Here is a 15436-nt window from a genome sequence, read left to right on the forward strand (position 1 = left end):
CCCCTGGGATAACAACAGCTGGAGTAGCAGTGTAAACAGACTCTCAGCAGCCATCAGCATTTTAAGCAGGAGGCCACCTACTGCTGCTCAGAGTAGGTCTAAATAACCCAGCATCGGTGTTGAGCCTGCATTATAGTGCTTATCATTGCTCCGAGCAGTAGGAATTCTCAGCAATAGTTTCCGAATGTAGACAAGGCCCAAGAATATGTGATGTAACGTTGGTGTGATCAAGAAGGTTTTCCCATGCCCGACAAAAACACTCAAACCATGTGTTAAAATGGAACGCTCAACATACCAACCATGGAGTATCCATTATATGTTCAACTAAGACCTTGTCTACACACAAGCTTTAACTACATCAGTATCCTTACCCCAGAATAATCCCACAGCATGGATGCAGTTATAAAGGTCCTTTATACCATTACAGCTATTCCCATCTGGGAAGGGGAACAAGCTAAACCAATATACGGCAGCTTTATACCCCTATAAATGCATCAGTGTAATACACCCCTGACACAGTAATGCCAGTACAAAGCATGGCAGCAGGGAAAGAAAGAGAGGGTTTAAGTGCAGCCATTTAAGTGTCAGAGACAGAGCAACTGTTGAGCTAAGTCTTAGCCTAATATCGCGAGACCTGTAGAAGCAGGGCTCACGTCAGAAGCGAGTGGGAAACAGCAGAATAGTCAGTGTGACCTAGCCTTGAGATAACGATGTTTTGAGAAGAGAAAGTGAGAAAATACTGCATTAGATAGTAAATGGCCAAAATAAAATGCAGATGTTTTTAATTAATGCACGTCACAATGAGGTATAAATGCTTGTGTGATTTTGCTTGTACTTTGCTCTCTGCCAGCTGTACTCTTCCCTTTCAATTGCTCAAATAAAGCTGTCTCTGATTTTGTTGCTTCCAACCTGAGAGTGGAGTTCGTTTTCTTCCACAATATTTGGTGCCGTGACTCAAATGGCTACGCCCAGCTGAGGCAGCGACCGCTACTACGGACTGTCCCCCTTTGAACCCCAGGCGCCAACTCAGAGGTAAGAGACCTTTTAAAATCTCTACTGGGGCATCGGAGGAGGACTGACTGTGGGGCCGTCTGTCCCTTTGGGCTCACGCCATGCGAACTTTTGCGTATGCAACAAGATCAGACGCAGAACGGTGTTGGGGAATTGGTTGCCCCATGTAAGGTTAGTTGTATGCGTACGCAGGGCTAGGAAATGTGTTGTTGCCCCAGGGTAAACCAACGTGTGGCTTAGGTCAGACCTATTGAGGGGTTGTGGTAACGCCCTCAGAGAAGAACACAGGTGTGTTCAGTCCAGACAGAGCGGTTGTGGTGAAGCCCTCAGGTTAAAAAAAAGACAGAGAAAAAAAAAAAAGAAAAAAAAGGAGAAAAAAACCCGATGCATCATGGTATGAATGGAATAGAGGAATAGAGGCCTTGGGGAGGGGGGTGCACACGCCAGTGTGAATGAGGGCCGCTGGAAGACGCCCAGAGCTCCCTGCAAAGCCCACAAGCTCCTGACAGGGGATAGCTCTAACGCAAGCTTGATGGCTGCACCTTAGTGGATCAGTAGAAGATCCGACCCAAGGTGGGCTATCTCTGCATGGCATGACCAGCGAGGGACCTGCCTGGGTCTAGGATTGTGTGACCCCATCTTTCCTCCCCCTCTCCTCCCCGCCTGAGCCACTGACTGGTCTGACCATCTCACTGGAAGCAATTAGAGTAAGCGGCGCTGTCCCTCTGAAACTAGCTGACGCTCTTTGCTGAAGGGAGATGTAGGAGGGTCGTGGACATCGTTGATAAATCTTTCCTGTGTGAGTGCCCGAGGAGTGGTGTGGTAATTTTAGCTTTATGAGCCGCTGACTCAGTGGACAGGATAGAGACGTCTTAGTTTATGAGCAGCTGCAGCAGACAGGGCACCCCCCACACGCCTAGAGAATGGGTGGAAATCAGTCCAAGACTACTCCTGTTCCACCGAAAGGCACGCCTGCTTATTTTATGTATGTGCATTATAGTCCCAGGACTTGTAAGTACTTAGAGAATTGGAATTTTTACACGCGTGATGATCCTTCTAAACAATTCCCACTAGAAGGTACCTTCGATTTCAAAAAGATTGTCCACCTCAGAGGCGCTCTTGTGTCACCTAAAATCCCTGATGGGCAGTGGGAACCGTTTGTTTATTGGTGGGAGGAAGCTTCAAAGAGACTCCATGAGTCTCGGGTGCGAACTTTAAAAGATTCCCAGGAGAAATTAAAAACTCAGATGCAGGAGTTAAAAACCAGGTGTAAGGCATCTGGATGCTTTCCGGCCAGAGCAATCTCATTACCTCCCTCAGCTCCTTTGTATCCCCAATTAGTTAAGACTGGGAGCGAGGAAGAGGCAGCTGAGGACACTGTGGACGTTTTCAGTGCTGCAAAGCAGCCCCCCCTTCCTCCCCCTCAACAGGCTGCCCCGCTTAATGAATTTCAGGCAGGCAGCAGTGTTTTCCAGCAGCAGCAGCAGCCTCACCAGCAAATGTGTCTGCTGCAGAGGAAACCTGTCCACTACAAGGGTCGGGGGCTGTTCCTGATTCTACCAGTGCCCCACTTGACTCCCCTTCCCCAATCTCCAGCCGCAGGAGGAGATAATTTGGTCACAGTGCATACCCCTTGGACACCGGGGGATCTTAGAAATCTGGTTAAGGAGTTCCCTAATGTTACAGAAGAGCCAGAGAAATTTAAAAAGGAACTCCAGACAGTGATTCAGTGTTATAATCCATCATGGGCTGACATTAACCAACTTTTGCAAGTAGTTATACCATCTGAAGTACAACAGCGACTACTTGCTAAGGCCCAGTGGCCCTCTACCGATCCCGGACAGGGTGCTACTTTGACTCAAGCTAGGGAAAATCTAGTGGCTGCCATTCCAGAAATTTGTCCTAGGAAGACAGACTGGACAAAGATTAACAACTGTAAACAGAACAAGGGCGAGTCCCCCGCTGACTATTTAGACAGACTGACAAAAGTGTTTGAACAACATTCCGGGATCAGTCAACCAGCTAGCAATGCTAAAGAAGCAGTAGGGGCTGTTTTTGTTCAGGGACTCTTGCCAAAGGTTCAGCAACAGTTAAAATTAAACTGCATCGGCTGGCAAACTAAGCCTCTTTCTGAATTGGTGACAGTTGCCAATCACTGTACTGCCTGTATAGAACAGAAAAAGGAAAACATGGAAACAGAACTTTTGGCCCTACAGCTGCGAACTTATCAGCTTAGAGGCCGTGGGGTACTGAGGGGTGGGCGAGGACGAGGAAGAGGGAGACTGAGAGGTCCCTCATATCTTCCCCTGTCAGGGAACACCGCATGCCACTTCTGTGGCCAGAAGGGGCATTAGAGAAACGAATGCCCGAACCGACCTCCTCTGAACCCCCCACTCCCTTTCCCAAACCCTGATGCGCCTACCTTTGTAGGACAGCCTGAGGGAACGGAACTGCATCATGAATCCTTTGCTTCCTATCAATCAAGAAGGCCATACATAAACTGTGAAATTGCAGGACAATCTGTAGCTTGCCTTGTAGATACAGGTGCTAGCAGATCTGCTTTACGGTCTGCTGAGTTTTCCTCTGTTCCCTTGTCATCTTCTTCTGTTAATGCAGTTGGTATCTCAAATAAACCTGTTCCCCATCCTGTTACCAAACCTCTTTCTATTTCTATCTTCTGCTAAAATTTAAGACACAGCATTTGTCTACTTCTCAACTTACCAAATATGAGCTTATTCTGTTATCTTCGTCTCACATTTTACTTTGGCTCATTGCCCCATTCTGAATCCCGCTTCCCTGTTACCAGGGCCTCAGGATGGAGAGCCTCATGATTGTGTGTCTGTTAATTCTCTTCTTACCCGCCCAACGGAAGATCTTACCAATGTGCCTTTGCAGAATCCCGACCTTATTTATTTTGTAGATGGTTCTTGTTTTGTGAAATTCTGAGGGAAAATTGGTTGCTGGTTATGCTGTCTGTTCTTTATATTCTGTTATTGAAAGTGCTTTCCTTCCCTCTGTCTTTTCAGCTCAGGTGGCCGAGCTCGTGGCCTTGACATGAGCATGTATTCTGGCACAGGATCAAACCGTTACTATTTAAACTAAAAGAAAAGGAGGACTTGTGGCACCTTAGAGACTAACCAATTTATTTGAGCATAAGCTTTCATGATCTACAGCTCACTTCATCGGATGCATACTGTAGCTGTAGCTCACAAAAGCTTATGCTCAAATAAATTGGTTAGTCTCTAAGGTGCCACAAGGCCTCCTTTTCTTTTTGCGAATACAGACTAACACGGCTGCTACTCTGAAACTATTTAAACTGACTCTCACTATGCTTTTGGAGTGGCTCATAATTATGGTGTACTTTGGAAACACAGAGGTTTCCTTACCTCCTCTGGTTCCCCCATTAAGAATAGTCAGTATGTATCTGCTCTTTTGGATGCTCTTTCGTTGCCCAAAGCTGTTGCTATTGTAAAACGCCTGGCTCATCAACCCCCTCGTGATGAAGTTACTCGTGGAAATGCTTCGGCTGATTCAGCAGCCAAGGATGCGGCCCTTTCTGACCCTCAGGCTGCTTTTATTTTTGCCTTAGTCGAGCAACCTCCACGGGCTTCCCTCAACGACCTTGCTAGGATCCAGGAGATGGCGCCAGAGACCGAAAAACGTTCTTGGAGTGTTGCTGGGTGCACTTTACACCCTGACCAATCTTGGTGCTTCCAGGATGGATGGCTGGTTGCACCACAGATGCTTTTGCCCTATCTTGCTCGCCTGCATCATGGGATATCGTGTGGGGAGACGCTTGTTGCAGGGGGACGCGATTGGTGTGCCCCAGGTTTTCCTTCTGTGTCCCAGCACTCCTGCCAACAATGTTCAATCTGCCAGCAACACAATGTTGGTAAAGCTGTTAAAACCAGACAAGCAGCCCATCCCGCTCCGTGGGGACCGTTTGTAAATATTCAGATTGATTTTATTCAAATGTCTAAATGTTGTAATTATGAATATGTATTCGTATTAGTTGATGTTTTTTCAAGCTGGGTTGAGGCCTTCTCCTGCAGGAGGGCAGATGCCAAGTCTGTTGTGAAAATTTTGCTCAAAGGCTTTGTACCAAGGTTTGGTATACCTGTTTGTATCAACAGTGACCGTGGCACTCATTTTACTGGACAGATTGTAAAAGAATTATGTGCAGCCTTGCAGATTCAACACAACCTCCACTGCCCTCACCATCCACAATCTGCTGGGACAGTGGAACGTCACAATGGGATTCTGAAAAACAAACTGGCTAAGATTTGTGCAGAGACAAACCTCAAATGGCCAGATGCCTTGCCGTTAGCATTGACGAGCATGAGGGCCACTCCCAACCGAAAGACTGGACTCAGCCCACATGAGATTTTGATAGGGCACCCGATGTGACTTCCAGTAGGGCCCCCACTGGCCCTTGCTCAGATGGACATTCATTTGATGGATGATATGATGCTTAATTACTGCCAGACACTAATGAAATGTGTAAAGTCTTTTTACTCACAGGTGAAAGCAGCATTACCCAAGGACCCTGAACAGCCTTGCCACTCCTTGGAATCAGGAGATTGGGTCTACGTAAAGGTCCACCAGTGAAAGAATGCTCTGGCTCCACGCTGAAAAGGCCCTTACCAAGTCCTGCTGACTACCAACACGCTGTGAAGTGCCAAGGACTGACTGCCTGGGCCCATGCTTCTCACTACAAAAAGACCCCTCCACCTCGAGATGATTCTACATCAACTGCTGATCAGCTTGTTTCTACTTCTGTTCCTCACCCTGAACTGCAGGAGAAAAGGACAAGGTGAAGTGCTAGTAACCTCTCCCTTGTCCGCTGATGAAATCATTGTGTCGTCAGCATTTGCTACAGAAACCACAGCACTACAGGGTGACGTGCTGGTAACCTTTCCCCTGTATGATGCTGGACCACGACTGTTCCAGGAAAGAAGAAAAAAGAAATACTCACTCCGCCGAACCTGCCAAGGCCCAGGAGTTCCTGACTATAAAGGACATTAAGAACTGGCCCTGGTGGAAGAAACGGAGGATTGTAGACTGGCAGGGAGGAAACTGTGATCAGTCTTGGGAGTGTGGTGTTCACTGGATTTTGGGGTTTATTCCATCAGCTGCACAGTGCGCTACTGGAAAAGTACCCTGGAAATGTACTATTCTCCCTAATTGGATTTCAGATGAAGAATATTAAACCAACGCCTTATTGCCACAACCACTACCCCTGCCATTACCTCCATTTTCACGGCCATTCCCACCCCGTAACATACCCAGACATAGACAATACTATCTATTTGGATGAAACCCAATGGCCAAGGCCTTCACATGCTGGTGATTTATTTAAGTATTGTTTGGAAAATTCATTTTTTAAGGTTCAGGACATGTCATATGAGCAAAGAACTGACTGGAGAACAAATGGATCAGCAGAAATAGAAGTATATGACATTACCGCAAATGACTCTAGGGAATCTGAATTGGAGATACATGGGTTTTATGAAGGGGTTGATATGATGGCCATTCCAGGGGTTTGTAGTGTATTGGGAGAAAGGGGCCCTTGTTGTTATTTAGTTACCCAATTAGCAAATAACCAGGCTCATACTCAGAGAGTATGTTCTGCCACTGGAAAGTTTACCTGTACTGAAATGATCCCAGTAACTAGCAATTTAACCTGTACCATCTTACAATATACTTTCTTATGCTATTGATGTTAATGCCTCTCAAAAGTATTTGAAAATAGTTAAACAACAGATGTGCTATAATGCTATCCCCGAAAGAGATGTACTAGGACATCGAATAACCATAATTAATGCCACATTAGGGACTGTGACATTCACCCTGCCCCTATCCAGCTTTCAAATTACTTCCACGTATCCCAATTGTTCCAAGGGATCTGCTATCCAGCTAGAACAGCAAAGAGCACGGGTCTCCTCTCGGAAGAAAAGAGGCTTAGCTGGTCACTTATGGGATGGTGCAAATAGTGCAGCAGCAATTTGGAATATTCTTAAGGGCCAACAACATGAGGAGAAATTAGGACAACTAGAGAAAGCCACTGGTCTTATTACTGGAGCACAGCTGACCCAGGTGCAAGCTGGAGTTGGTGAATTACATGTTATTTCCACCCTTAGTTCGATGACCCTGGAGCTGTTGACGGGAATGGTATTGAATATCACTGAGGCAGGAAAGGAATTGCAGTGGGACCTAGCATGTTCAGAGATTCGGGATTTCCTGAATGACCAGCTGATGGCCATTCGGAGTGATCTTGAGCATCAGGCTTGGCCCACTGCCCTTACTAGTGCTTCAGGAGTACCATCTGATTTGTGGCCATGGAGACGTACTTGGAGATTTTCAGGATGGAGTTGCAAGTACTCGCAGTGCTCCTTCCAAGCATATGGGCCGGTAGGAGGGGTGTGGGCTCCTCCATACCGAATCCTTCCAGGTCCATGGGGAGGATGCATGTGGGACTGGATTATTCACCGTGACGTCTGAGAGATTAGACCACATAGTATGCCTAGCCAATTTGTTGTTAGTGCTCCTGGAATAACACCCGATATTTGGATTGGAATAGGGAATCAGTGGATATTGTGGCCCTTTAAACCCCCGCAGTTTCAGTGCCTAAGAAAATTGAAGCAAGGGGAAATTGTCACAGTATTTGACAAAGTTTGTTGGGAAGGTATGGGACAAGGAACTACCCTGACAGGACAGTTACTTTTCCAAGCTAATGATAGTTGTGTATATGTTAAGGCCACCACTTTGCAAGACTTACATTTTAATCCCACTATGGCCACAGGAAATCACATTATTTCTTGGCCTGCAGACAAAACCCTACAATTGGACCTTGGGTATCAGATTTCTTTTAACTGAACCACTTTGATACCCGACCGGTTTCGAAATTTACACTCACTCCTACCAGAGGTTCGGAAAATTTCTGACTTACAGGATCAAATCCATGTGCTTCAGAATATATATCAAATTGAAAAATGTGCTTTTCATACAGCTTATAGAGTGTCTACTTTGTGTACTAATTATGATGTAATGTGCTATGTAACTAAGGCAAAGAAACAACCCCAGCATATTATTACAATGGAGACATTAATGTGTGTATTGCTTTTGTTTAGTCTAGGATTATGTTATTGTTGTAAGGGATGGACTAAAAAAAATGCTTCTCATGTTCATACTAACCATGCATGATCGTTTTATCCAGTTAAGATTTATAGGGCTGATTCTGATCCTCCTGAGCTAGAAACAGAAATACAAGGCTTGATGAAATTGGAGGTTTAAGAATGTTAGTTGTTCTAAAGGAAGCACAAAGGGGGGAGTATGGAAGCAGGGAAAGAAAGAGAGGGTTTAAGTGCAGCCATTTAAGTGTCAGAGACAGAGCAACTGTTGAGCTAAGTCTTAGCCTAATATCGCGAGACCTGTAGAAGCAGGACTCACAGAGTGGGAAACAGCAGAATAGTCAGTGTGACCTAGCCTTGAGATAACGATGTTTTGGGAAGAGAAAGTGAGAAAATACTGGATTAGATAGTAAATAGCCTAAATAAAATGCAGATGTTTTTAATTAATGCACGTCACAATGAGGTATAAATGCTTGTGTGATTTTGCTTGTACTTTGGAGAACTTGAGGCAGAGATGCTCTCTGCCAGCTGTATTCTTCCCTTTCAATTGCTTGAATAAACCTGTCTCTGATTTTGTGGCTTCCAACCTGAGAGCGGAGTTCATTTTCTTCCACAAAAGTCAGGCCTATGAACTTTCAATGTAAACTTGGCTATTGTTCAAGAAGCAGGTATAAGCTAAACCAAATGCTGCAAAGCACCATCTGATCTGATTAAATGGAGACTTGTGATTTTGGATGCCTCAATTATCAGGTGCCTTCTAAGGGGTCTCAAGTTAGGCAGCCAAAAAATCACGTTTCACTTATGAAAATTAAGCCTTTTCTATTAGAGCCATCTGTTTTCTTTCACATAAAAATTTGCAATTGCAGCAAGAAATTGCAAGTTCAGAAACTGCTGTTGCAACTGCGATTTCAGCCCTGACTAAGGAGATCTAACCCACAAACCCACTACTGGTGGGATGTGTTTGCAGGAAGTTTCCTAAAACACATTTTTTGGTAAAAAATAATCATATACAAAAATCTGTAAAAGTGAAAATAAACAGAGCTAAGAGACAGTCTGTGCATTCCCCCACCTCGCCGTGAACCACAGCACTACGTGTTTATTCCCCAGTGATGGCCACTGTTTTTTAAACAGGCAGTATTACTTTGTATGATTTTTTAAACATAATGGTGTTAATTTCAGATATTTTGGAGCCTCCTACCAAACATCTCCCCATATTCCTGCTGAGTAACTTTCTCCATAAATAGGACCCCAATGCAAGCTTAGTATGTAGCTTCTGGGTGCTTGGCACTTTTGAAAAACAGTTACTTAGTTAGGTGACTATATATGGATTTATGAGCTTAATTTTAAGCACCCTTTTTTAAAATCTTGGTTTAAAATCAATACCTAATCTTTAGCTCAAGTCTTGAAGACTGCAGTGAAAAAGAAAAGGGATAGCAGTCTGTCTAATTTACTTGCTACGTTAAATGTCAGTCACCACTAAAAAATAGGTCAGGATTGATCTGTAAAATATTTTAGCCAGAGGCAAAAGAAATCCAAATCTTCCAACATTCCTGTTTATTCAGCACATTTAAACACACATTAAGAGAAGTATGAATGAAGAGTCTAAAAAATGCCAATACCATTTGGACAGGGTGTTACACATATAAAAAAAAAGTCATTCCCCCCAAAATTAATATGTTGGGTTGTTGTTTGAGAATGATCCAGCAGCCAAGTCTGACATTAGCTTTATCAGCTTGCTGATACTGGAGCGGTTAATTTAACAGCCAAGAGCTCATTAGCGTAACAGCATTTGAGACTCCAAGCTAAGAGGCTAACAGATTATTTTTGGATCTCTGATCAATTTCCTAGTTCAGTTATTCTGAAAGCACATGTAACAACAAGACACACAGGAACATCAGTGACACAAGTAGACAGTTTCATGAGTTACATTAAAAGAAAAGGAGTACTTGTGGCACCTTAGAGACTAACCAATTTATTTGAGCATAAGCTTTCGTGAGCTACAGCTCACTTCATCACGAAAGCTTATGCTCAAATAAATTGGTTAGTCTCTAAGGTGCCACAAGTACTCCTTGTCTTTTTGCGAATACAGACTAACACAGCTGCTACTCTGAAATGAGTTACATTATAGTTCATAGCTACAAGTCATGGGGAAACTTACACAGATTGCTGAATGCAATGCCATTGTAGCTTTGAGTCAACCTACCAGTGTAATAGCAATCTGTCCCACCAACATATGGTGGAGGAGATCCAAGGGCTTCCACTTCTCATGGCAACTGGAATTAAATATGAGAGAGACAGAGACAGAGAGACACTTGAGAAGAAAACAAGCAAGAAGGAAAGTGGCACATTTTGCAGGCTTTGGAAAGACAAATAAAATATCTCCAGAATAAGCCCTATAAAAGAAGCCATCCAAATTCAAGGCAAGGTACTCAAGCTGTCTACTGAACAGCTCAGGATATTGGTGATGTGATACGCCATGGTCCAGGGAGTCTTTTACCTGTGTCACCAGTTTTATTCTGACCAGTTCGAGAGACAACGAAAGTTATTACAGGCCAGTGGCAGTGTGGTGGCCTGGGTGAAATGAACAGATGGTCTTAGTCCGAAGCCTGCTAAACAGATGCCTGCAGCACAAACCCCACCACGACTACAACATGAGTAATCTCTGCAAGGATGCCAAGAACTGAACGGGACCAAATTATTCTATCATCACGCCCTAAGGTGATCCTTCCAAAACAGGGCTGAGGCAGGGCAGCAGGGGATAGCTTGTGCTGTATTATTGTCATTAGTCATGCGCCTCTGGCAATGCCCTCTGTGTGTTGTGTTCTACAGACACAAAACAACTAGACAAAATCAAACAGCCACCAAGTAAGAGACAGGGGAACAGCAAACGAGTAAAGTGCTTCCACGTGGCAACTGGCCACATCCAAATACTGTACTGCTGTAGGTCCTAGATCAGTGGTTTTCAAACTGTGGGTAGCAACCCAGTCCTGGATCGCAAAATGTAAGGCTCTGGGTCACAGCGGCTCTAGTCAGCGCTGCCAACTGGGCCATTAAAAGTCCCGTCAGTGGTGCTGCCTGGCTAAGGCAGGCTAGTCCCTACCTGTTCCGACACCGTGTTGCACCCCGGAAGCAGCCAGCAGCAGGTCTGGCTCCTAGGCAGGGGGGCCATGGGGCTCTTTGCGCTGCCCCCACCCCGAGCGCCAGCTCCGCACTCCCATTGGCCAGTTCCCAGCCAATGGGAGCTAGGGGGAGGGGCGGTGCCTGCCAGCAAGAGCTGTGCAGAGCCGCTTGCATACCTCCGCCTAGGAGCTGGACCTGCTGCTGGCCACTTCCAGGGTGCAGCACGGTCCATGGTGCCAGGACAGGCAGGAAGCCTGCCTTAGCACCCACACTGCACTGCTGACCGGGAGCTGCCGCAGGTAAGCCCGCACCCCAACCCCCTGCCCCAACCCGGTGCCCCCTCCTACACCCCAAAGCCCTCATCCCCGGCCCCACCCCAGAGCCTACACCCCCAGCCCAGAGCCCTGATCCCTTCCCACACCCCAACCCCCTGCCCCAACCCCACCCCACAGCCCTCACCCCTACACCCCAACTCTCTGCCCCAGCCCTGGGCCCCTCCCACACCCCAAACCCCTCATCCCCAGCTCCGTTGGGTCACGGGCATCAACAATTTTCTTCAAACTAGGTCGTCAGAAAAAAAGTTTGAAAACCACTGCTCTAGATGACCCAGCCACATGGTTCTAGGCGCACAACACTCACAATAGAGCCTGTCGCTACACCCAAACGATGACAGTCTAAGTATGAAATGACAGACAAGAGGCTAATACAAACAGGGAGCACCAGGGCACAGGGAGACAATTACAACAACACAAGGGTTGCATGACACATTGGTGTTGTCCAGGCTGTCCCTGTTCCGTGTATAAATCAAGGACTTCGGTTTCCATTTATGTTGATTCTGCACTGTCTCCTCACATTTAGTAGTTTATTCTGCGAGCAGCCTCATAGGAATCAGATTATTCACAGACAAAAGCATTACTCAGTATGTGTAAGGGTGGCACAATCCAGGCCTTAATGAGCTCTAAACTCACACTAAGGGAAAACAGATTTGTCATGGGAGTCAGGGAAACTTCCATAGTCCTGCCGCTTCAATCTCATTCAGCTCCTGTCCCTACAGACAAGTAGAGGTGTCCTCCTTTCACCTGCTAGATGTGAGAAGAGGGTAGCCAGACTGCCCAAGATACTCTTAATTAGCTGTGTACATTTATCTGCAAAAAAGGCAAACACACACCCATCACATAAACCAGCGCAAACCCTAAGGTCTGCGCCTGCAGTGAGATTAAAAGAAACCAAATGAGCACGGACTGTTTTGGCCCTACCAACCTTGAAATCTCTGGAATTCTCCTGGCATCTATCTAGTCCTTCACATGGACTGTTTTCCAAACAGACACACACTCCCCCTCTCTGCCCACTGAAGTTTTTATGCAGAGGCAATAGCAACTACGGAGCTAGAAGTGGGAACAAAGGAGAAAATATTGTGTCAATGGGAGTGACTCCGAGATGAGGCTACAAAGAAATTCAGTGCAAAATAGTCAAATAGAAGGAAGAAAAGGGAAAAATTTAAACTGACAAAACCCAGGTAATTTAGGGTCTCCACACATTGGTGAAGTGACCTACTGTTAGCAAGTGTTGCTGACAGTTAAGCCATTTTTGTTTCTGATTCTCAGGGACCTGCTGCTGATTTCATTTATCAGCAGCAGGTGAGCTTCCTAGTGTACAGAGGCCCAGCGTACCTCGTGTAATGGTGTTGGAACTGGACTGTCCCCTCCCACACACACACTCATCATTTTTGAGCCTGTTGAGACACAGTTCACAAAGGAATCGAGCGGACAAGCAATCTCAGCAGTAGATCATTTCCTTTCACCATACACATTACCGCTTCGCACTGCAAGGCATGTCAAGTGATCTCTCTCCTGCCATCCATCTCCACCCTCAGACAAACAGAGGCCAGGGACACCCTTCCTTACCCCAACCTGGCAAATAGCCGTTCATGGACTTAACCTCCATGAATTTATCCAGTTCTCTTTTAAAACCCCGTTCTAGTCCTCGCCTTCACAACCTCCCCAGGCAAGGAGTTCCACAGGTGGCCTGTGCGCTGAGTGAAGAAGAACTTCCTTTTGTTTGTTTTAAACCTGCTGCCCCATTCATTTCATTGGGTGGCCCCTAGTTCTTGTGTTATGGGGACAAGTCGATAGCCAGTGAACGTCCTTGCGGCTCTAAGAGCCCTTCCCTCCAGGCAGGGCCTGGGGCAGGAAGCCGGAATGGAGCAGCCGCGTTCCTGCCTCCGAAGGGAGCCCCGAGCACGGATCCAGGAGCAGGCCCCGGCCCCGGCCCCGGCCCCGCACAGAACCAGCCTCCCCGGCCCCGCCGCAGCAAGCTGCCAAAGGCGGGCTCCCGAGCCCTGGTCCCGGAGCGGGAGTGCCGGGCGGGGGCTGGGGACGCGGCCCGGCCCCTCTCGCAGCCCGGGGGGCTCCGGGACAAACCTTCGCTGCCGGCAGCGCTGCGCCCGTCCAGCTCGCTCGGCCGCCGCCCATCGCCGGGGCCTCTGGGCGCCCGCCGGGCAGCGGCCGGGCCCCTGGCGCCCCCGGCTTCTCGCGGCCTGCGGGAGGGAGCGTCGCCGCGGCGGGCCCAGGCCGGCGGTTCCCGGGCACAAGCCTTACCGGGCAGGCGGGTTTCGCAGCGGGCCCCCTCAGGACCCGGCTCCGTGCCGGCCGGTGCCCGCTGGAGGGAGCCCGGGGCGCCGGGACTCGCCTCCTGCGTCCCCGGCCCGAGCCCGCGGGGCTCCGCGCCCCGCCGGTCCCGCTGCGGGCGGCGGCAGCTGTGCGGGGCGCCCGGGAGGCCTGGGGCGGGGGAGCGGCGCACGCCGGCCCCGGCCTTTGTTCCGCCTGGCGGGAGCTGGGCCCGGCCTGGGCCGCGGGGCTGGGCCTCGCCGGGCGGCTTCTCTCCGCAGCCAGGGGCTGGGGCCTGGGGCCTGGGCAGGAATCTCCCCCCCCGCTACACTAATAATTAATGGGGGGGCCTGGGGGCCTGAGCAGGAATATCCCCCCCGCTACACTAATAATTAATGGGGGGGCCTGGGGGCCTGAGCAGGAATATCCCCCCCGCTACACTAATAATTAATGGGGGGCCCTGGGGGCCTGAGCAGGAATATCCCCCCCGCTACACTAATAATTAATGGGGGGCCCTGGGGGCCTGAGCAGGAATATCCCCCCCCTACACTAATAATTAATGGGGGGCCCTGGGGGCCTGAGCAGGAATATCCCCCCCGCTACACTAATAATTAATGGGGGGCCCTGGGGGCCTGGGCAGGAATCTCCCCCCGGGCTACACTAATAATTAATGGGGGGCCCTGGGGGCCTGGGCAGGAATCTCCCCCCGGCTACACTAATAATTAATGGGGGGCCCTGGGGGCCTGAGCAGGAATATCCCCCCCGCTACACTAATAATTAATGGGGGGCCCTGGGGGCCTGAGCAGGAATATCCCCCCCGCTACACTAATAATGGGGGGCCCTGGGGGCCTGAGCAGGAATATCCCCCCCGCTACACTAATAATTAATGGGGGGCCCTGGGGGCCTGAGCAGGAATATCCCCCCCGCTACACTAATAATTAATGGGGGGGCCCTGGGGGCCTGAGCAGGAATATCCCCCCCCTACACTAATAATTAATGGGGGGGCCCTGGGGGCCTGGGCAGGAATCTCCCCCCCGCTACACTAATAATTAATGGGGGGCCCTGGGGGCCTGAGCAGGAATATCCCCCCCGCTACACTAATAATTAATGGGGGGCCCTGGGGGCCTGAGCAGGAATCTCCCCCCCCGCTACACTAATAATTAATGGGGGGCCCTGGGGGCCTGAGCAGGAATATCCCCCCCGCTACACTAATAATTAATGGGGGGGCCCTGGGGGCCTGAGCAGGAATATCCCCCCCTACACTAATAATTAATGGGGGGCCCTGGGGGCCTGAGCAGGAATATCCCCCCCCTACACTAATAATTAATGGGGGGGCCCCTGGGGCCCTGAGCAGGAATATCCCCCCCGCTACACTAATAATTAATGGGGGGCCCTGGGGGCCTGAGCAGGAATATCCCCCCCGCTACACTAATAATTAATGGGGGGCCCTGGGGGCCTGAGCAGGAATATCCCCCCCGCTACACTAATAATTAATGGGGGGCCCTGGGGGCCTGAGCAGGAATCTCCCCCCCGCTACACTAATAATTAATGGGGGGCCCTGGGGGCCTG

General features: G+C 48.7%; 1 protein-coding gene across 9 annotated transcripts in view; it reads right to left on the minus strand.

Moving 5' to 3' along the window:
* Window positions 1-14109, minus strand: part of NINL (ninein like) — a 70802-nt gene extending 56693 nt beyond the window's left edge. For 2 of the 9 annotated variants that reach the window (XM_073339963.1, XM_073339961.1), the window contains exon 1: window positions 10345-11056. In XM_073339963.1, coding sequence (XP_073196064.1) covers window positions 10345-10550 — 206 coding nt within the window. In that variant the 5' untranslated portion in view covers window positions 10551-11056. Of the gene's footprint in view, window positions 1-10344; window positions 11057-12521; window positions 12647-13074; window positions 13406-13858 lie in introns of those variants that run through there. The other 7 variants (XM_073339962.1, XM_073339957.1, XM_073339954.1 and 4 more) reach the window with 6 other exon arrangements.
* Window positions 14110-15436: the final 1327 nt, after the last annotated feature.

This window comes from Lepidochelys kempii, chromosome 3, assembly GCF_965140265.1.
Source record: "Lepidochelys kempii isolate rLepKem1 chromosome 3, rLepKem1.hap2, whole genome shotgun sequence".
Lineage (NCBI taxonomy): Eukaryota > Metazoa > Chordata > Testudines > Cheloniidae > Lepidochelys > Lepidochelys kempii.